Raw genomic sequence first — 22,343 nt, 5'->3', positions numbered from 1 at the left:
TATCTTTTAAAATGACAAACAACAAACGTGTTAGAGTTAGGCATTTTGCAGATATTAATCACACATTATATGTTATGCACCTAATGCCATTTTCATTTCTAAAATGATCTTGGAAGGCTTTATGTTTCATCCCGGCTTATTGATATATTGGTTTATTTTCATCTTGAATTTAACGGGTTTTTTTTTTTATTATTTTATTTTTTTTTTAATCATTTTTTTTAGATTAATTATGGTTATGATCGCATCCGATGAGGATTGCCTACGTATCATGACGCCGCATGAATCAGACCATTACGTAGTTCAGGGAAAAATAATAATAGTAGTTTTTTTTTTTTTTTTTTTAACAAAACGAAATAATACAATAACAGAAAGGACATTACATTGAAAATGACTTACCAAACTCTGACAAGACTAAAAGACAGCGATTTTAAAGATTCAACAATGACTCAAACTAAAACATAACTACTACATAAAAAGTTCTAACAACTACGACTATAATTCAACTCCACAATCTTCTGGCTTTCAAACACTGGAACATCTGCTCATGGTGGGGCTTGCCCTGGTTGACCCCCTAATGTACGGTACATCCTTTCTAACTCTGCTGCAAGATGACGGGCAAAAGTAGGTGCATGCTCCAAAAACTTCTCATAATCCATCCCTTGGCAGTTCACATAACTCTGAGCGGTGTAAACAGCCAAATTATGAACTTGCTCTTTGAAGTACTGGAAATTTTGGTCTCGATCTTGTAACTGCTGCTGGCGAGTGGTGGCTATCTCCCTTATGTGGCCCTCACGATCTAAGGCTGATTCCAACTGAGCCCGAAGTCTAGCCTGCTCGAGTCTCGCCTGAGCCATCTCCCTATCAAAATCTGCATGCTGGTATTCTCTATTGTACCTTCTCATTTCTTCCAATTGTGCATGGAGCTGAGCTTCTGAACGTACCCAATGGGCCTTCTCTCTCTCGAATTGAGCCCTCTTTTCTTCAAATTGTGTTACTTGGCGATCCTTACTTGATTCGGCCTTCTCATTTAGCTGTACGATCTTTTCATTGGCTTTGTCCAATGACTTTTCAGTCTTTGCCAAGAGGGAATCATAATCTTGCACTTTTTCCATCAGATTGGCAATGGTTCTCTGGTCTTTCCAACTTCTCACTGGCACTTCAAAGGCTTTCTTCATCTGTTGAAGTTGAACACGAAGGGCTTCATTTTTGCAGATCAGACTCTTCTTTTCCCCTTCGGCTTCTTGTTCTTGCAAGTCTTTCTCAAAATTGAGGTTTCTCAGCCTTTCTTCTAAGACATGAATAGTTGTTTTGTATCCCTTTTCCCGTTCACCCCAAGCCAACCGTTCTTGGATTTTATCATCAAAGGCTTGAACATGCGGCCTTTTTGTGGGCCTTTTGGGCTTTGGCACATCATCCACGTGAGACCTCTTCCCAAACCATATAGCATAACCCGGATCTACCTCACCTCTCGCAGGATCTGGCACCTGAGTATCATATTTCAAGTAGCGACAACCATTCCAAATTTGCTGGATTAAAGCTTCGGGGAGTGGGGCTTCGGGGTGTAGCTCAATAACTTGCACACTCAAATCTTCATCCTTAGGTACTACTTGGTACCTTCCTAGCTGTCTTAGAACTCTGTGTGGCGCATACGGCTGGACACTTCTCAAACCCAACAACAGCAAATAACTTTTTAGGGCCGACATGTGTATCACCTCTCTTAGCGGGAGCCATCCCAAAGTCCACTCAATTTGACTTGCATTTAAAGATCTTAGGTGGGATATCCAGGCTTCCACCCCTTCTGGAGAGTTGTAATCTTTTACTCTTTCTTCGTAACTCTCAATGGAATTGTCCTTGTTCGGACCATAGCTCATGAACTTGGGGTGATGTCGGAGATGCTCAATCAACCACATTTGTAACAAAATATTGCACCCTTCGAAGAATTTTGCCCCGGACTTGCACAAAGTCAACGCCCGATAAATGTCTGATAAAATGATCGGGGCAAGAGTGTGATGTTCTTTGGTAGTGAGGACCTGTACAACCCTGGCTATGCGGGTATCAATGGTCCGCTTCTCGTTTGGGAAGACCATAATTCCCAGAAACGCCATTATGAAGGCGAAGCGACGATGAATCTGCCATGTGTCTTTGTTCTGCTTGTTGTTAAGGCCCTTTTCATGCATTTCAAACCCATTTGGCTGCCCGAACCTAGAGTACAGGAAGTAGAAAGAACAACACCCTTCGACTACGTTGGTCTTTCTGATTTGCTTACTGATGTTCAGAAGATCGAAGAATCGATGTACAGAAAGATCCCTCGGGAATATGAGCTCCTGTTTTCTCAAATCCCTACCAAACCCAGAATATCCAGCTATCTCTTCTAAAGTGGGAGTTAGCTCAAAATCGGAGAAGCGAAAAACATTGTGAACAGGGTCCCAAAAAGTCACTAGTGCCTCAATCAAATCGTCCCGTGGTTTAATTTTCATAATATCTGTGAGGGCTCCCAGGTGCTTGGTGACCCATTTCTGACCATCTTCTCCTAAATCATACCACCACATCTGAAGCTGAAGTGGAGCCTCGTCTACAACGGTAAACGGTGTATTCTGGACAGTGCTCATTTTGTACCTGTGGGTGGTTAAGGTTAGGGTTGACACTAGTCTCAAGAGACAGAACCAATGCACTCCTTTTGTAAACAATCTTTTGTAAATAACTCAATTTTAAGAAAAATCAACGAAAAGGGGGGCTATTTTTGCAATTGTGACCGAAGAAAGGGTGGCTATTTTGCAACTATGGCCCCTTCTTACTTTCAAGGATAGCTTTAGGGCCGAGGGAAGGGCATTATGGTAAAAGTGATACCCAATTGACAGACACGTCCCTTCTTGCGAGAACAGCCCTTCAACAATTTTGAAGATGTTCTAAGGCTATTCCGACAGGAATGATTTGGGATTAACCAAAGCTGGATCTGCTTATTTGTTTTTTGATTAAAAAAAATACTAGACACATTTCTTCTTTTTTTTTTAGTTATTTTATAAAAATGGGGCCGAACCCTATGAAGGTTGCCTACATATCTCACATCCGGTGAGAATCAGACCCGCGTAGTTCGTAAATATTTTAGGAATAGGATGACACTTTTTTTTTTTTTTGAAAAATTCAATTTTTTTTTTGGATAAATACTGAGATTTTCGAAAATCGGGTAAATTTTCTCCCTCATATTTTCTTCTTTCTGGTTTTCCCTCAATATTTTTATATTTTTATTTTATTTTAGAAACCGATCAACATGCACAAACCAAATTAAACATAATGCACAAGTAGCACATAAGATGCATCAGGATGGTCTTGTAATTTGGGGTACACCTGTCCTAGACGGACCCAACCCCTGTGTTGAGTCCCCAAAGTCAAATGCACATGATGCAAACAAACGTTCCTACTAGGGATCCGGCATGAGGCTATGTTATTCTAGGTTTAAATCCTAAGGGGAGTGTTTTAGACCTGGCTTACCCAAGCGGACAGCTTGAGCCGAGGTGGGGGTAACGTACCGGGAGCACGAAAGTCTACCCGGCCTAGTTACTGACCCAGCCTTGTTCTAATTGGTATGACTTCTAACAGAAAAGTGGGCCACGCGCACGTGTGCACCATAAATTCAGAAGACTCAGAAGGGAGGCGTAAGAAGATAATTTAATACAGTTCAAATAATATCAAAGCGGTACATAAGCGACAATTAGCACATTAGACTCAAAAATACATTAATAACATCAAATCAATAAAGCCAAGTATAAATCATCTTATAAGCTCGAATTCTAAACCCCGAACTAGAAGTTCTGGGTTCTTGTCCCCAGCAGAGTCGCCAGAGCTGTCACACCTCTTTTTTCCCGAGGGAATATGAAAGAAAGGAGTTTTTCCAATTTAGGTGACATTAATCGAAATGGAATTATTTATTAGATTCAGAGTCGCCACTTGGGATAAAATCTGGTGTCCCAAGTCACCGGTTTATTTTAAATCCCAAATCGAGGAAAGTTTACTCTGTTTTACGGTCCGCGAACACAGAAGACCGGGTAAGGAATTCTGTTAACCTGAGAGAAGGTGTGAGATACTCTCGAATTCCGTGGTTTTAGCACGGTCGCTTTAATCATACCTGGCTTAATTAAATTATTTAATTACTTATTTTAGAACCTATGCACATTTACCTTTTTACCGCTTTTAATTGCTTGATTATTCGTAATTATAAAATTATCTCAAAATGAATCACGCGTACGTGTATTCGTTTTGTTTGGTGTGTCAAGAATCATGTCATGCGTACGTATACATAATTAATAACATTTTCTTATTATTAAGATTGCTCGGTTAAAGTCGCGCGAACGTGTACCTTGGTTTTAATTTTGGAAATCGTAATTATGTCACGTGAACGTATACATAACTATGATTATTTGATCAACTAAGAACATGCCCAAAGCATCATAGTACATTTATGAATTAGAATATTAATCACAGATGGATTCGTTTAACTCATATCTTACTATCATTAAACTCAAATCACTATCACGTCTTATTAGTGTAACAAGCTATAATTTTTAAGGCAACTTCTATATCACAGTATGGTTTTAATAAATTAATCTATTCTCTTATATTAACAAACTATAATCTCCAAATATGTATCCTTCTGTTACAACTCACTCTATTTGAAAATAATCCAATGCGCCAAAAGTACATAATATAATTGTAATTAAATTTAAACTCCAAAAGAAAATAATTATGCAACTATATTCACATCAGACAAAGTATAGAAAGATAAAATCTATTACTTTAAACAAACATAAAACTAGTAACACTATAAACGTTCAAATGCTTCGACAAATGGGCTAACAACTTAAAACCTTAGAATTCAAAGAACATTGTTTCATTCACTAACTGCACTACATTTTAAAGTTAGAATAATTAAAGTTATCTCATCTGATTTATTATCACAAATTAAACTCAAAATAACTTAAACAGATAACATCAAACATGGATTATCTAATAACGATAACGGCTTAAAAATGTTACCCAAAGACTCATCGGATTAAAATGGAGATAACATGATAACATACTCAAAATTAATATCTTCACCAAACTAATATTAAATATTAAGAAGCTTAAAAGGTACATATTTGTTCATGGCATAATTTAAAATACTAATAAAATGAAAGACTGACCTTTTGTAGAAAAGTAACAAAGAGAAATTCGATGCTCTATCGGAATATCAAATCAAGACGGAGATCATGAACGGAGTCACTAACCGGAAACCTCAAATCCGACCTCAAGCATACTTTATTTCAAAACCAAGTTTACTAAGAGAGGTAGTGAAGAAACCTTTTGTGAGCAAACCAGTGTGTGTTCGTGTATGAAAATCTAAGTCTTCTTAATTAGACTAGAATCAACGTTTTCTCCTTTCTTTGAAAAAAAGGATCCCCCCCTTTTCTTTTTCTTCCGTGTATATTTATAGATGAATGGAGATTATCCTTAAAAGAGTGAGTTGTTGGTTAGATGTGTGTATGTGATATCGTGTGTGAGTGACGTGAAACGTGGGGGTAATTGTGTGCAAATGGTCGTGTGCAGGTGAAAAGAAAAAATGGAAACTGTTTTCTTTTGTACTTAGTCAGCATGATTCTTAGGAAATCAAATATTACAATTGTGGGCAATTCTTGTCTCGTGATAAGAAGAATAACCAACATTTCTTACAATATATGAAAACTAAATATTTACATGTTCTTTAAATGGTTTAAAAACTATATATTTTAATTAATTAATTTTTTTTTAAAGAAATAAAATTTATACTCTAAGAATGTGACTATTTTTGTAGTTTTTAATATATTTTTTTTCAAATAAAACCTATTAAGAGTAAGATAAAAGTTTAAAATATCAAGATTAGACCTAAAAGATATATTTACACTAAAGTATAGAATTTAGGGTGTGGTCAAAAATTAGGTGTTCACAATCATCATGCTGACTTGTTGATTCATTTTGAATAAAATATTAAGCCAGTTAACAATTTAATAAAAAGTCACATTAGTAAATATTTAGTACTAAATACTTGGTAATTTAATAAAAATAAAATAAAAAATAAAAAAATTATTTAATTACTATTTGATGTGTATCCTTTAATTATATAAATTTTGTTATATTTCTACAGACTGTATTAATAAATAAAATAGCAACTAAAATTTATTAAAATAATATGATATATTAGATCATAAGATTCTTTAAGTTTGTCCGTGCATGGCGTGAGGTGTAACACTAGTATTATTAAAAGGAGAGGAAAAACCCTCTCCTTAACCCAAGTGGTAGCCTTAAAATTAGCCATACGTAATGTATAACTAATTAACTATTAACTAATAACTAATTTATCTATATGGCATAACCAGAAAACAACAACATATAACTTATTTCTTAATTAATTAATTATAAATAAGTAAATCAAAATATTATAAAATTTACTATATAATACTTAAAATTAATTATAAATAACTAAATCAAAATATTAGAAAATTTACTATATTATACTTTAAAATATTATTAATAAATTTAAATAAGTTAATAATTTCGAGTATTAATTTAAAATAATATAAATATTTATATCAAGATCAAAATTAATTTCTCATGTAGGTAATTTAGTATAAAAAAAAAAAGTTAAATTTTTATCCTACAACTAAAAGAGAAAGAAAATTTAATTGCATGTGATATAAAAATAATTATGTTTATCTATATATCTATATCTATATATCATTAAATGCCAAAGAAAAAACCACCACATTTACCCAAGTGATAGCCTAGAAAAAAGTCACATGACATAATTAGTTAATAATTAATTATTTAGTTAATAACTAATTATTAGAAATTAACAAATAAATTAACTACCTAAAATTAACACTCAAACGCGGGTGAGGGTTAGTTTATCTTAGTTAATTTCTTTGTTTCTTTTAAATTTTTTTCGGTTTTCTTTTTTTAAATAAAAAGTTTATTTATTCATTAAAAATCAGACAATATTATTGAGAACAACAGAATAAACTTAAAACAAACAAATATTTTAAGAGTAATAAAATTTATATCTTTTATTATATTACAAAAAGAAAGTAGCAGACAATTTTTAAAAAGAAAGTAGCAAACAAAAATATTAAACAAGTAATAAGCTAATGATTTCTATTAACAATGTATTATACTACACATGGGATAATATAATAAAGAAATATCTAGAATAAAAAAGTTATTCGATGCCTATATAAGTCCCATTAATTTAAGTGAGATTTTATTCATTAAAATTCAGACAATACCTATTCTATCTATATAGAATAGGAGAAACAAATCAATGTGATGCGTGTAACAACAAAAATTTAATAAGTGTCAAATTTTAGGACAAAGCTCCAACAAATTTGAAGATTCAAAAATTATTAAAGAAAATAAAAAAAATAAAAATGATAAAAAACAAAGAAATTAACTACTCAAACATGGGTGAGAGTTCGTTTTAAAATAAAATATTTTTGTTTTTTTAAAATAAAAAGTGTATTTATTCATTAAAATTCAGACAATATTATTGAAAACAATAGAATAAATATAAAATAAAAAATATTTCAAGAGTACTAAAATATGTATATTCTATTATATTACAAAAACAAAACGAGCAAACAAAAATATTAAACAAAGTAATATGCTAAAGAAAAAACTATTAACAATGTAATAATACTTAACATTGGCTAATATAAAAAAAATACAGAACAAAAAAGTTATTCAATGACTATATAAGTCCCTTTAATTTAATAGAGATTTTATTATTGGGTATATCGTATTGACAAATAAGATGACAATTAAAATTTATTAAAATAATACGATCTAATATGTTCAAACAAGCATAATCACATCATTGCGGTGACCGGATGAATGGAATACCGCGAACTACGGGCCTCACCAAGAATCCGCTCCCGCAACCTATCCATATTGGGCACACAAATCCAGCCCTGAAGTCTCAATATCCCATCATCACAATAGTCACCTCCTTGGCATCACCGCGATGCATCGTGTCCTTAAGGACAAGTATGTGGGGATCATCATACTGAAATGACTTGATGCGCTCAAACAAAGATGACCATGAAACCACGCAAGCAAGAACCAGTCTATGCTTCAAAACATCCAACTTCACGAATGGTGATATCATAGTCGTTTAGTAGTTCTAACCACCTTCGTTGACTCAAGTTCAAATCCTTTTTTCTTTTATAGGTGTTGTAGACTCCTGGGATCTGTGAACACTTCACATGACACGCTGTAAAGGTAGTGCCTTAAAATATTCAGCGCGTGAACAATGGTTGATAACTCCAAATCATACACTGGGTGGTTTTTCTCATGGGGCTTCAACTGACGCGAAGTATAAGCAATCACTCTACCCTCCAGCATCAATACATACCCAATGCCAATCTATGAAGCATCACATTAGCATGCATAAGAACACGATACTAAAGGCAAAACCAGAACTAGAGCTATAGTCAAGACAATCTTGAGCTTCTGAAAGCTCTCCTCACACTCATCAGACCACCTGAACGGGCACCTTTCTGAGTCAATCTAGTCAAAGGAGTTGTGATGGATGAGAAACCCTCCATGAAACAACGATAATACCCAGCCAATCCTAGAAAATCCTAGATCTCAGTAGCGGTAGAAGGCTTCGGCCAACTCTGAATTGCCTCAATATTATTCGGACCCACCTTAGTCGCCCCACTGAACACCACGTGGACTAAGAATTCCATCGAGTCTAACCAAAACATGCACTTGGAGAATTTATCATACAGTTTCTTCTCCCTCAAGGTGTAGAGCACGATCCTCAAATACTGATGAAGATCCTACCGACTGCGATAATACACCAATACATCATTAATGAATATAATGACAAAGGAATCAAGATAGGGATGAAACACGATGTTCATCAAGTGCATAAAGGCTACTGGGCATTGGTCAGCCCAAAAGGCATCATTAAAAACTCATAGTGACCGTAGCAGGTCCTGAAAGTCGTCTTCAGAATACCTGAAGCCTGAATCTTTAACTAATGATACCTCGATCTCAGATCAATCTTCGAGAATACCGTAGCACCCTGAAGTTAATCAATACATTATTATATGCGGTAGTGGGTAATGTTTCTTAATAGTAACCTTATTCAGTTGTCTGTAGTCAATAAACATCCTCATAGGGCCGTCTTTCTTCTTCACAAATAGAGCTGGAGCACCCCAAGATGAAATACTCGGTCTGATGAAAACCTTATCAAGCAACTCTTGAAGTTGTTCCTTTAATTCCTTCAACTCGACTGGTGCCATGCGATATGGTGGAATAGATATGGGGTGAGTGCCCAGCACCAAGTCAATACAAAATCATTATCCCTATCGCGTGGCATACTTGGTAGGTCTACTGGAAACACATATGGAAACTCTCTCACTATCGAAACCGACTCAACGGTAGGAGTATCAGCACTAACATCCCTCACCAAGGCTAAGTATTCCAAGCACCACTTCTTAATCGTTCGTTGTACCTTTAGAAAAGACACCACCCTACTAGGAACATGACCCAATGTACCTCTCCACTCCAACCTCGGCAATCCTAGCATAGCCAATGTCACGGTCTTAGCATGACAAATAAGAATAGCGTATTATGGTGACAATCAATCCATGCCCAAAATCACATCATAATCCTCCATATTGAGTAACAAAAGGTCAACCCTAGTCTCATAACCCCGATAGTGACCAAACAAGAACAATAGACACGCTCTACAACAATAGAATCCCCAACAGGCATAGACACATAAATAGGGGTACCCAAAGAATCACGAGACATATCCAGATATAAAACAAAATAGGATGACACGTATGAATAAGTAAAATCCAGACCAAATAAAACTGATGTATTTATATAACAAACCGATACAATACCTATGATAACAACATTTGATGCAACGACCTTAGTCTTACCAGGGAAACCATAACAATGTGCTTGGCCTCCCCCTCATATGTTCAAACAAGCATAATCACAAATTAAGTTAATTAATATTTTTTAATATAGACCACGTATCGCGCGAGTATGATTCCTAGTATTGTAGTAAAAGAAAAAAAACTTATTAATGTATATGATGAAATCAAAACTTGAAAAGGAGTAGAAGAAAAGAATAGTTGTAAAGGACAATTGGCAGGGAAACAAGAATAAAACAAAGGTGCGTCTTACTCCTCTAACCCATGAGATAAAGTTATCCGCCGCCTTGATAAGTAGGGATTTTGACTGCTTATTAGCATCTTATAGCTTTTGTTTTAGTTCGAAAGTATTGAATTATGTTCCCGAAACTGATGAAATTGTGCAAATTGCAGGAATGCTGGAAGTTTGGTCTATCAAGATGAAATCCGGCTCAAAAAGGAGTGTTCCGAAGCACAAGACAGTAAAGGGCGCAGAAGCACAAATGTGCGGAGAGTAGAAGAAATTGTGGACCGTAGAATTCTATCTGTGGTCGCAAACCAAGAAGCAAAATTCAACAGAACTTTCAGTGATGTGCGGCCGCAGAACTAGGCTCTTATAGACAAAGATGCAAAGTTTAGAGAATATGCAAGAAGACCAAGTCCTGAAGCCTTTGTAAAGTGCGGACCGCACAAAAATTGTGTGGCCGCAAAAGTTTTCCTCGCGGCCGTAGTCTAGAAATGTGCGACCGCAGAAACCTCCTTCCTGCCAACTGAAAAAATCTACGGACCGCACATGGGATTGTGCGGCCGCAGAATCTCTCGAGGGGCATTTTTGTCCGTAATTTTTGGCCTTGTATAAATAGACGAGTTTCACAAAATTAGGTCAAGTTTGAAAATACAAGGTTGTTGTAGCCATTTCTTTTAGCTATTTTAGGAAATTTTAGCTTATTTGAGTATTTTAACATTAGATTTTATCATTTTAATCTTCCATTATGAGTTTAATTAGCTTTTCTTCTTTATTTTCTGCAAATTATTATGAGTAGATAGATTTTTATTAGGGTTGTGACCCAACCCAAGTGTATAAACCTTATGGGTAATTTATTTAGTGCTTGTTTATGATTGGGTGTTGATTATTTAGCTTAGTTCATGCATCAATTTTAGAATTAATGGTTGCGAATATTGATTCATGCCTATTTGACATAACCTCTACTTGAGAAAGAGAGACCTAGTCTAGGATAACTTAGCTAACAAGGAATTGGGTTAATTGAGAGATTGATTAACCTAATTAAAGGGTTCAAACTAGGGATAGTAAGAACCCGACTGGAGCTCTTATCAACTGTTTTGGTTGATATCCATTTGGACTTGAGAAAATCAAATTGGGCAAAATCAGTCTTTGACCGAGAGGTAGTGAGTGGGTAACGTAGAGTTGAGAGCTATAATACACCCCGATCAACAAAACAAGTGCTAACGTCTTTATCACATTAGGCAAACACCCAGGTTATGGTCATAGCCCTAGGCCTTTAAACTATTTGGAAAAACACCAAAAATACTGATTCGCTTCTAGTTTCTTTTCTTAGCTTATAATTGTTAGAATAAAATTAGAATTAGAAATCAAAACCTGTTGTGGAAGTGCAATTAGCTATTCCTTTCGCTTTCGTCATGTATATGTAACGATCTGGCCGGTCCCCATTCCTGTTTTCCCCATTCCTGCTTTCTTTTGTGCTTTTCAGCTATGTTATGATATATCGAGTTAATTGGTTCGGGTCCGAAGTAGTTTCAGAGTGGATTGAGACACTTAGTCTCTTATTTAGAAGCTAAAGTTAGAAAATTCAACCGGATGTTGACTCAGATGTAAACGATCCCGGAATTGAATTTGGATGGTTCCATTAGCTTCGTTAGGTGATTTTGGACTTAGGAGCGTGTCCGGAATGTAATTTGGAGGTCCGTAGTGGAATTAGGCTTGTATTGGCGAAAGTTGGAAATTTGGCGATTTCGGTCGGGGAAATTTAATTTCGGGGTCGGAATGGATTTTCGGAAATTTGGAATAGGTTCGTGGTGTCATTTGTGACGTGTGTGCAAAATTTAAGGTCATTCGTACGTAGTTTGGTATGTTTCGGCGTCGTTTGTGGAATTCGGAAGTTTAGAAGTTCCTAGGCTTGAATCCTAGGGTAATTTGGTGTTTTGATGTTGTTTTGAGTGATTCGAAGGATCAACTAAGTTTGTATGTTGTTAAATGACTTGTTGGTATGGTTGGTTGAGGTCCCGAGGGGCTCGGGGTGATTTCGGGTGGTTAACGAATTGTTTGAAGTTGGAAAAATGCAGCTGAAGCTGCTGCGACTGGTATTTCTGCACCTGCGAAGGGGGAGCTGCAGGTGCAAGGTCGCTGGTGCGCTTGGTAAGCCGTAGATGCGGACAGGGAGGACCTCGGCTGGAACCGCAGGTGCGTAGAAGTGGTCGCATCTGTGAGCCCACATATGCGGAAGTGAGGAGGACTGGCAGTGGCCGCAGGTGCGAGGTATTTTCCGCACCTGCGAGGTCGCAGAAGCGGATAGGGAGCGCAGGTGCGGAGATGGGCACTTAAGTGATGTTTCGCAGATGCAGAGATTTGTGCGCAAAAGAGGCTCCGCAGGTGCGCATATTGAGCCGCAGGTGCGAAAAACCTGGGCAAAGCATATAGATAGAAGACTTTGCGAATTTTTGTTCATTTTCACCATTTTCAAGTCGGGCCTTGGAGCTTTTAGAGCGATTTTTGAAGGGGATCAAGGGTATTCACTGAGGTAAGTTGCTTGAGCTCTATTATCATTAGCTATGGTGTTTTCCCGTTAATTTCTCACCTAATTAGTAGGATATTTGGAGTGAAATAAGGGGTTAGGGCTTGGGATTTTGGAGAGAGTAATTTGGGGATTTGAGGAACCAAATGATGTCAGATTTTGATGAATTTAGTATGGGTAGACTCGTGAGTGAATGGGATTTCGGGTTTTGCGACTTTTGTTGAATTTTGAGACGTGGGCCCGAGGGCTGGGTTTGAGTGAATTTCGGGATTTGGCCTATAAATTGGTATTTTCCTTGTGGGATTCATTCCTTTAGCTCATATTAATCGTATTTTATTGCTCGTTGCAAGATTCAGGTCATTTGGAGGTCGGTTCGAGAGGAAAAAGCATTCCGGAGTTGGAGTTCTACACTGTTGAGGTAAGTAACAGTTTTAAATCTGGTCTTGAGGGTATGAAACCCAAAGCTTGGTATAATGTGACTGTTTGGAGGTGGCACCCATGCTAGGGGACGGGCGTGTGAATGTACGCTGTGAGGGATTGAGACTTGGTCCGTCCCGGGAGACTTTGAAGTCTAATATCCTTTATTTGTACGTTGTGAGGGATTGAGACTAGGTGATTCTTATACATGTTTACCTTAGTCTCTGCTATTTTCCCTGATGATTTACTTAACACTTTGATTTGGGCTGTTTTTCCTTTCTTTATTGAGAGCTATGAGACTAGAGAGGTTTATGACTGAGTAAGGCCGAGGGCCTGGTTGTGAGGTATTGTTATATGGCACGTGAGTTGTCCGTGCGGATCCTTATGTTTATACTATGGCACGTGAGTTGTCCGTGCAGCACGTGAGTTGTCCGTGTGGATCTAGATATGATATTATAGCACGTGAGTTGTCCGTGCGGATTATAGCGCTTTGGCTGTAGGAGCCCCTCATGAGTCTGAACACCCCCAGGGAGCGCAAGTACCTATTGAGCATGTGCATTGAGGGTTGAGAGTTGAGTGCTGAGTTGTTGAGGGTTTGAGTGATTGTTGCCCTGAGAGGATGTAATTGCTTTTCAATTGTTGATACACCTAGTTTCTATCTGTCTTTGTTCTGAAATTTCTGAAAGTTTCTACATCTAGAGTACCTGCATTTTAACTGTATAAACTGATTTGACTTAAACTGCCGGATTTGAAAGTATGTCTAATCCTTACTGGAATTATTGAAAATGAACTGTACTCTATTGCTCGTCATTGCTTCTCAGTTCCTTATTTATTTCTGTTACTTGCTGAGTTGGTTGTACTCATACTACACCCTGCACTTCATGTGCAGATTCAGGTATGTTTGATCACGGAGGTCATTGAGTTCGGGCGGATCTATTACGGGAGACTACGAGGTAGCTGCCGGCGTCCACAGGATCTTGTCTCTCTTTCTATATTTCTTTCTGTCTTGTATTGATACTTAGACAGTGGTTGTATTAGTTTGGTTATCTAGATGCTCATGACTTGGTGACACACCGATGTTTGGGGCTAGTTTCATCATTTTGATTCTATATTGAGTTCGACTTTGGTTTTTATGAAATATTTCTGATATGAAAAAGTTTTAAACTACATTTTCTATTGAATTACTGGAGTATTTTGGGAACGCCGGCTTGCCTAGTACCATCGATAGGCACCATCACGACATGTTAGGTTTTGGGTCGTGACAAGTTGGTATCAGAGCCTAGGTTACATAGGTCTCACGAGTCATGAGTAGGTTAGTAGAGTCTTGTGGATCAGTACGGAGATGCCTGTACTTATCTTCGAGAGGCTGCAAAACCCTTAGGAAAATTTTACATTCTGGGATTCTTGTCGTGCGAATCTATTTATTCTGGTAATTAAACACCTGTTGTTTCATTCTCTCATAGATGGTGAGGACTCGTGCTACCGGTCAGGAGGGCTAGCCACCAGTACCACCAGCCAGGGTCGCGAGAGACCGAGGCCGCGGTAGAGGCCGTGGTAGGGGCAGAGGTGCAACTTGTACAGTAGCTAGGGCAGTATCTCCAGATCCACCAGTTGCCCCAGATCAGGACCAGATACCAGTTGTTGATGCACCAGCTTAGGCACCACCTGTGCCTATTGTGATTCCAGGCCTTCAGGAGGCCTTAGCTCAGATTCTGACTACGTGTACCAGTCTTGCTCAGGCGGTCTCTATTTCAGCCACAGCAGCCACTTCTCAGGCCGGGGGAGGTGCTCAGACTCCCGCTGCCCGCACACCAAAGCAGGTGGTACAGGGATTCCAGACACCGGAGGCACCACCGGCCTAGCCGGTTGCAGCTACTCAGGATTATGTGGTTCCTGCTATGCCTGAGGATGATCAGCGTAGGTTAGAGAGGTTTGGGAGACTCCAGCCTCCACCTTTCAGTGGCACTAAGAGAGAGGATGCCCAGGACTTCTTGGACAAGTGTCATAGGATACTCCGTATAGCTGGTATTCTGGAGACTTGTGGGGTCTCATTCACTACTTTTTAGTTTTTTGGGGCTGCACTCAGATGGTGGGAGACTTACGAGAGGTGTAGGCCTGTTGGCGCAACACCCCTTACTTGGACGCAATTCTCAGTGGTCTTTTTGGAGAAGTTCGTGCCTCAGTCCCGCAAAAAGGAGATGCGCAGACAGTTTGAGCAGCTTCGCCAGGGTGATATGTCTGTGACGCAGTATGAGATGCGATTCTCGGAATTGGCCCGTCATTCTATCTGGTTGGTTCCCACTGACAGGGAGAGGATCATGAGGTTTATAGATGGTCTCACTTTTCAGCTACGGTTGCTTATGAGCAGAGAGAGGGTGTCTGGTGCCACCTTTGATGAGGTTGTCAACATTGCTCGGCAGATTGAGATGGTTCGTGGTCAGGAGAGGGTTGAGAGGGAGTCCAAGAGGCCTCGTGGTCAGGGTGGATTTAGCGGTGCTCCTTCTGGGGGTCAGTTCCAGCACGGTAAAGGTTGTCATTTCATACAGGCTCAGACATCTCGGACATTTCACCGTGGTGCATCATCTGGACATGGTTCTCACAGTCATCAGTAGGGCCATTCATCATTTCAGTGCACTACCAGCGCAGAGTTCTCATCATGCCCCGTTCGCTCAGATCTCCCCGGGTAGTTCTTTTAAACATCAGGAATAGTAGTTTCGTCAGAGGAAGGGTTGTTTCGAGTGCGGAGATTTTGGTCACATTATGAGAGATTTCCCTAGGCTATTGGGTGGGACTCCACAGTGGAGTACTCGGTCGATGGCACCAGCACCAGTTTCTCCACTACCCGCCCAGCCAGCCAGGGGTAGAGCTCAGCCAGCTAGGGGTGGAGCCCAGTCAGCTAGGGGTCGCCCAAGAGGGGGAGGTAGATCAGGGGCTTGCCAAGACCATTTCTATGCCCTCCCTGCCAGACCAGATATTATTGCTTCAAATGCTGTGATTACAGGTATTATCTCAGTTTGTCACAGAGATGGCTCTGTATTATTTGACCTTGGTTCCACGTATTCATATGTTTCCTCGTATTTCGCTTATTTTCTGGATATGCCCCGTGAGTCTTTAGTTTCATCTGTTCATGTATCTACTCATGTGGGCGATACTATTATTGTGGAACGCGTATATCGGTCATGTTGGTGACTATTGGGGGTTTGGAGACCCGAGTGGACCTTTTGCTGCTCAGTATGGTTGACTTTGATGTGATATTGGGTATGGATTGGTTATCTCCATGTCATGTTGTTCTAGATTGTCACGCTAAGACCGTGACATTGGCGACGCAGGGATTTTCGAGGGTTAGGTGGAGCGGTTCTATAGATTATGTACCTAGTAGGGTGATTTCATATTTGAAGGCTCGTCGTATGGTTGAGAAGGGTTGCCTATCTTATTTGGATTTTGTGAGGGATGTTGTACAGAGACTCCTACCATTGATTCTGCTCCTGTGGTACGGAATTTTTCAGATGTGTTTCCTGCAGACCTACCAGGCACGCTGCTTGACAGGGATATTGACTTCAGTATTGATTTGGTGCCGGGCACTCAGCCTATTTCTATTCCACCATATCGTATGGCACCGATGGAGTTGAAGGAGTTGAAGGAACAACTTCAGGAACTCCTTGATAAGGGGTTTATTCGGCCTAGTGTGTCACCTTGGGGTGCACCGATTCTATTTGTAAAGAAGAAGGATGGTTTCATGAGGATGTGCATTGATTACAGGCAGTTAAAAAAGGTCACACTCAAGAACAAGTATCCTTTGCCTCGTATTGATGATTTATTTGGCCAGCTTCATGGAGCGAAGGTGTTCTCCAAGATTGATTTGAGGTCCGGTTATCACCAGCTGAAGATTCGGGATTCGGATATTCATAACACAACTTTCAGGACCCGTTATGGCCATTATGAGTTCTTGGTGATGTCTTTTGGGTTGACCAATTCCCCAGTAGCGTTCATGCATTTGATGAACAGTGTATTCCAGCCCTATTTGGACTCATTCGTTATTGTATTCATTGATGACATCCTGGTGTACTCTCGTAGCCAGGAGGAGCATGCTCAACATTTGAGGGTTGTATTACAGATATTGAGGGAGGAAAAGCTTTATGCAAATTTCTCCAAGTGTGAGTTTTGGCTCGGTTCAGTAGCATTCTTGGGGCACGTGGTGTCCAGTGAGGGTATTCAGGTGGATCCGAAGAAGATAAAGGCGGTGCAGAGTTGGCCTAGACCGTCCTTAGCCACGGAGATTAGTAGCTTTCTTGGTTTGGTAGGTTACTACCATCGCTTTGTGGGGGGAATTTCATCTATTGCATCGCCCTTGAGAAAATTGACCCAAAAGGGTGCTCCATTCAGGTGGTCGGATGAGTGTGAGGAGAGATTTCAGAAGCTCAAGACTGCTTTGACCACAACTCCAGTGTTAGTTTTGTCATCAGCTTTAGGTTCTTACACCGTGTATTGTGATGCCTCGAGGGTAGGTAATAGATGCATTCTGATATAGGAGGGTAGGGTGATTGCCTATGCCTCGTGCCAGTTGAAAACCCATGAGAAGAACTATATTGTCCATGATCTTGAGTTAGCAGCTATTGTTCACACCTTGAAGATTTGGCGTCATTATTTGTATGGGGTTCATTATGAGATCTATAATGATCACTGGAGTTTGCAGTATCTGTTGAAGTAGAAGGATCTTAACTTGTGTCAGCAGAGATGGTTAAAGCTTCTTAAGGACTACGATATCACTATTTTGTACCATCCGGGGAAGGCCAATATGGTGGCCGATGCTTTCAGTCATCGGGTGGAGAGTTTGGGGAGTTTAGCATATCTCCCAACAATAGAGAGACCCTTGGCATTGGATATTCAGGCCTTAGCGGGCCAGCTTGTCAGATTGGATATTTCGGAGCCGAGTCGAGTATTGGCTTGTGTGGTCTCCAGGTCTTCTCTTTATGACCGTGTCAGGGAGCGTCAGTATGATGACCCCCACTTGCTCGTTCTTCCGGACAGGGTTCAGCGAGGTGATGCCAGAGATGTGACTATTGGTGATGATGGCGTGTTGAGGATACAGCATTGGATATGTGTGCCCAATGTAGATAGGCTCCGGGAGTTGATTCTTGAGGAGGCCCACAGCTCATGGTATTCCATGCATCCGGGTGCCACGAAGATGTACCAGGACTTGAGACAACACTATTGGTGGAGGCGGATGAAAAATGATATAGTTGGGTTTGTGGCTCGATGTCTCAACTGTCAGCAGGTTAAGTATGAACATCAGAGACCAGGTGGCTTGCTTCAGAGGTTAGATATCCCAGAGTGGAAGTGGGAGAGGATAACCATGTACTTCTTAGTTGGGCTCCCACGGAGTTCGAGGAAGTTCAATGCTATTTGTGTTATTATGGATCGACTGACCAAGTCCGTGCACTTCATTCCAATTGGAACTACTTACACTTCAGAGCGGTTAGCTGAGATTTATATCCGAGAGGCTGTTCGCCTGCATGGTATTCTATTTTCCATCATTTCAGATATAGGTACTCAGTTTACATCGCAGTTTTGGAGGGCCGTGCAGCGAGAGTTGGGTACTTAGGTTGAGTTGAGCACAACTTTTCACCCTCAGACGGACGGGCAGTCCGAGCGCACTATTCAGATATTAGAGGACATGTTGCGCTCTTGTGTCATTGACTTTGGGGGTTCATAGGACCAAATCTTGCCGCTCGCGGAGTTTGCATATAAAAATAGTTACCAGTCGAGTATTCAGATGGTTCCGTACGAGGCTTTATATGGGAGGAGGTGTATATCTCCGGTAGGATGGTTTGAGCCGGGTGAGGCTAGGATTTTGGGTACAGACTTGGCCCAGGATGCATTAGATAAGGCAAAATTGATTCAAGAGCGGCTTCGCACGGCGCAGTCTAGGCAGAAGAGCTACGCGGACAGGAAGGTCCGTGATGTGTCTTTTATGATTGGGGAGAAGGTTTCGCAGAAGGTATCACCCATGAAGGGTGTTATGAGGTTTGGGAAGAGGGGCAAGTTGAGCCCCAGGTTCATTGAGCCTTTTGAGGTGCTTCAGAGGATAGGGGAGGTGGCTTATAAGCTTGTCTTGCCACCCAGCTTGTCTTGCCACCCAACTTGTCGAGTGTGCATCCAGTGTTTCATGTTTTCATGTTTCGGAAGTATGTTGGCGATCTACCCCATGTTTTGGACTTCAGCACGGTTCAGTTGGAGGGTGATATGACTTATGATGTGGAGCCGGTGGCCATTTTGGATCGGCAGGTGCGGAAGTTGAGGTCAAAGGACATAACTTCGGTGAAGGTGCAGTGGAGAGGTCAGCATGTGGAGGAGGCCACCTGGTAGATCGAGCAGGAGATGCGGAGCAGATATCCACGCCTATTCGAGACTCCGGGTATGTTTCTAGACACGTTCGAGGACGAACGGTTATTTAAGAGGGGGTGGATGTAATGACCCGGCCGGTCGTTTCGAGAGTTATAACCCCATTTTCCCTATATCTGCTTCCTTTTGTGCTTTTCAGCTATGATATGATATACCAGGTTAGTTGGTTCGGGTCCATAGTGATTTCAGAGTGGATTGAGATACTTAGTCTCTTATTTAGAAGCTTAAGTTAGAAAAGTCAAGCGGATGTTGACTTATGTGTAAACGATCTCGGAATTGAATTCTGATGGTTCCATTAGCTTCGTTAGGTGATTTTGGACTTAGGATCGCATTCGGAATGAGATTTGGAGGTCCGTAGTGGAATTAGGCTTGAATTGGCGAATGTTGGAAATTTGGCAATTTCGGTCGGCGGTGAAAAATTTGATATCGGGATCGCAATGGATTTCTGGAAATTTGGAATAGGTTCGTGGTGTCATTTGTGACGTGTGTGTAAAATTTGAGGTCATTCGGGCGTGGTTTGGTAGGTTTTGGCGTCGTTTGTGGAATTCAGAAGTTTAGAAGTTCTTAGGCTTGAATCCGAGGGTAATTTGGTTTTTTGATGTTGTTTTGAGTGATTCGAAGGCTCGACTAAGTTTGTATGTTGTTATATAACTTGTTGGTATTTTTGTTTGAGGTCCCGAGAGGCTCGAAGTGATTCCGGGTGGTTAACAGATTGTTTGAAGTTGGAAAAATGCAGTTGAAGCTACTACTACGGGTATTTCCGCACCTGCGGAGGGGGAGCCGTAGGTACGAGGTCACTGGTGCGCTTGGTAAGCCGTAGATGTGGACAGGGAGGACCTGGGCAGGAACTGCAGGTGCGTAGAAGTGGTCGCATCTGCGAGCCCGCAGATGCGAGGCTGAGTCGCAGATGCAGAAGTGAGGAGGACTGGCAGTGGCCGCAGGTGTGAGGTCTTTTTCGCACCTGCGAGGTCGCACAAGCGGATAGGGAGCGTAGGTGCGGAGATGGGCACTTAAGTGATTTTCAGCAGATGCGGATATTTGTGCGCGAAAGCGTATATTGAGCCGCAGGTCCAAAAATTTCTGGGCAAAGCATATAGATAGAAGACTTCGCGAATTTTTGTTCATTTTCACCATTTTCAAGTCGGACCTTAGAGCTTTTAGAGCTTTTATTGTAGAGGATTCAAGGGTATTCACTGAGGTAAGTTGCTTGAGCTCTATTATCATTAGCTTTGGTGTTTTCCCGTTAATTTCTCACCTAATTAGTAGGATTTTTGGAGCGAAATAAGGGATTAGGGCTTGGGATTTTGGAGAGAGTAATTTGGGGATTTGAGGAACCAAGTGAGGTCGGATTTTGATGAATTTAGTATTGGTAAACTCGTGAGTGAATGGGCTTTCGGGTTTTACGACTTTTGTCGGATTTTTGAGACGCGGGCCCGGGGGGCGGGTTTGAGTGAATTTCGGGATTTGGCCTATAAATTGGTATTTTCCTTGTGGGATTCATTCCTTTAGCTCATATTGATCGTATTTTATTGCTCGTTTCTAAATTCGGGTCATTTGGAGGCCGGTTCGAGAGGAAAGAGCATTCCGGAGTAGGAGTACCTATTGAGGTAAGTAACAGTTTTAAATCTGATCTTGAGGGTATGAAACCCGGAGCTTGGTATAATGTGACTGTTTGGAGGTGGCACCCATGCTAGGTGACAGGCGTGTGGATGTATGCCGTGAGGGATTGAGACTTGGTCCATCCCGGGAGACTGTGAAGTCTAATAGCTTTTATTTGTGCTTATATGCATTCTTGTCTACTAGAACTTGACTGCCTTTCATGTTAGAAATTATGCTTAGGCTATATTCCTGAACCTTGTAGTTATATTCAGTCATAGTGATTCTTGTACATGTTTACCTCAGTCTCTGCTATTTTCCCTGATGATTTACTGTAACACTTTGATTTGGGTTGTTTTTCCTTTCTTTATTGATAGCTATGAGACTAGAGAGGTTCATGACTAAGTAAGGACGAGGGCGTGATAGTGAGGTAGTGTTATATGGCACGTGAGTTGTCCGTGCGGATCCTTATGCTTATACTATGGCACGTGAGTTGTCCGTGCAGCACGTGAGTTGTCCGTACGGATCCAGATATGATATTATAGCACGTGAGTTGTCCGTGCAGCATGGAGTGTCCGTGCAGATTATAGCGCTTGGGCTGTAGGAGCCCCTCATGAGTCTGAATACCCGCAGTGAGCGCAGGTACCTATTTAGCGTGTGCATTGAGGGATGAGAGTTAAGTGTCGAGTTGTTGAGGTTTTGAGTGACTGTTGCCCTGGGAGGCTGTACTTGCTTTTCAATTTTTGATGCACTTAGTTTCTATCTATCTTTGTTGTGAAATTTCTGAAAGTTTCTATATCCGGAGTACCTGCATTTTAACTGTATAAAACTGATTTGACTTAAACTACCAGATTTGAAAGTATGTCTAATCCTTGCTGGAATTATTGAAAATGAATTGTACTGTATAGCTTGTCACTGCTTCTCAGTTTCTTATTTATTTTTGTTACTTGCTGAGTTGGTTGTACTCATGCTACACCATGCACTTCATGTGCAGATCCAGGTGTGTTTGATCACGGAGGTCGTTGAGTTCGGGCGGATCTATTACCGGAGACTACGAGGTAGCTGCCGGCGTTCGCAAGACCTTGTCTCTCTTTCTATATTTATTTCTGTCTTATATTGATACTTAGACACTGGTTGTATTAGTTTGGTTATCTAGAAGCTCATGACTTGGTGACACCCCGATGTTTGGGGCTAGTTTCCACATTTTGATTCTATA

General features: G+C 40.4%; 1 protein-coding gene across 1 annotated transcript; it reads right to left on the bottom strand.

Moving 5' to 3' along the window:
* Positions 1-376: 376 nt before the first annotated feature.
* LOC142171942 (uncharacterized) lies at positions 377-2,609 on the bottom strand. Its single transcript, XM_075235668.1, has 3 exons — positions 1,152-2,609; positions 677-1,073; positions 377-411 (listed from the first exon to the last, which is right to left on the bottom strand). Exons 1-3 carry the CDS (start codon positions 2,607-2,609, stop codon positions 377-379), a joined length of 1,890 nt encoding a protein of 629 aa, XP_075091769.1.
* Between the last annotated feature and the right edge of the window lie 19,734 nt (positions 2,610-22,343).

This window comes from Nicotiana tabacum, chromosome 17 (assembly GCF_000715075.1).
Source record: "Nicotiana tabacum cultivar K326 chromosome 17, ASM71507v2, whole genome shotgun sequence".
In the NCBI taxonomy this organism is placed as follows: domain Eukaryota; kingdom Viridiplantae; phylum Streptophyta; class Magnoliopsida; order Solanales; family Solanaceae; genus Nicotiana; species Nicotiana tabacum.
This window is presented reverse-complemented; position numbering and strand designations above follow the sequence as displayed.

Coding starts and splice junctions, on each gene's coding strand:
- LOC142171942 (XM_075235668.1), bottom strand. CDS start 2,609: ATGAGCACTGTCCAGAATACACCGTTTACCGTTGTAGACGAGGCTCCA. Junction 1,074..1,151: donor AGAAAGCCTTTGAAGTGCCA/GTGAGAAGTTGG, acceptor CTCTTGGCAAAG/ACTGAAAAGTCATTGGACAA. Junction 412..676: donor GGCTGTTTACACCGCTCAGA/GTTATGTGAACT, acceptor GCTGTCTTTTAG/TCTTGTCAGAGTTTGGTAAG.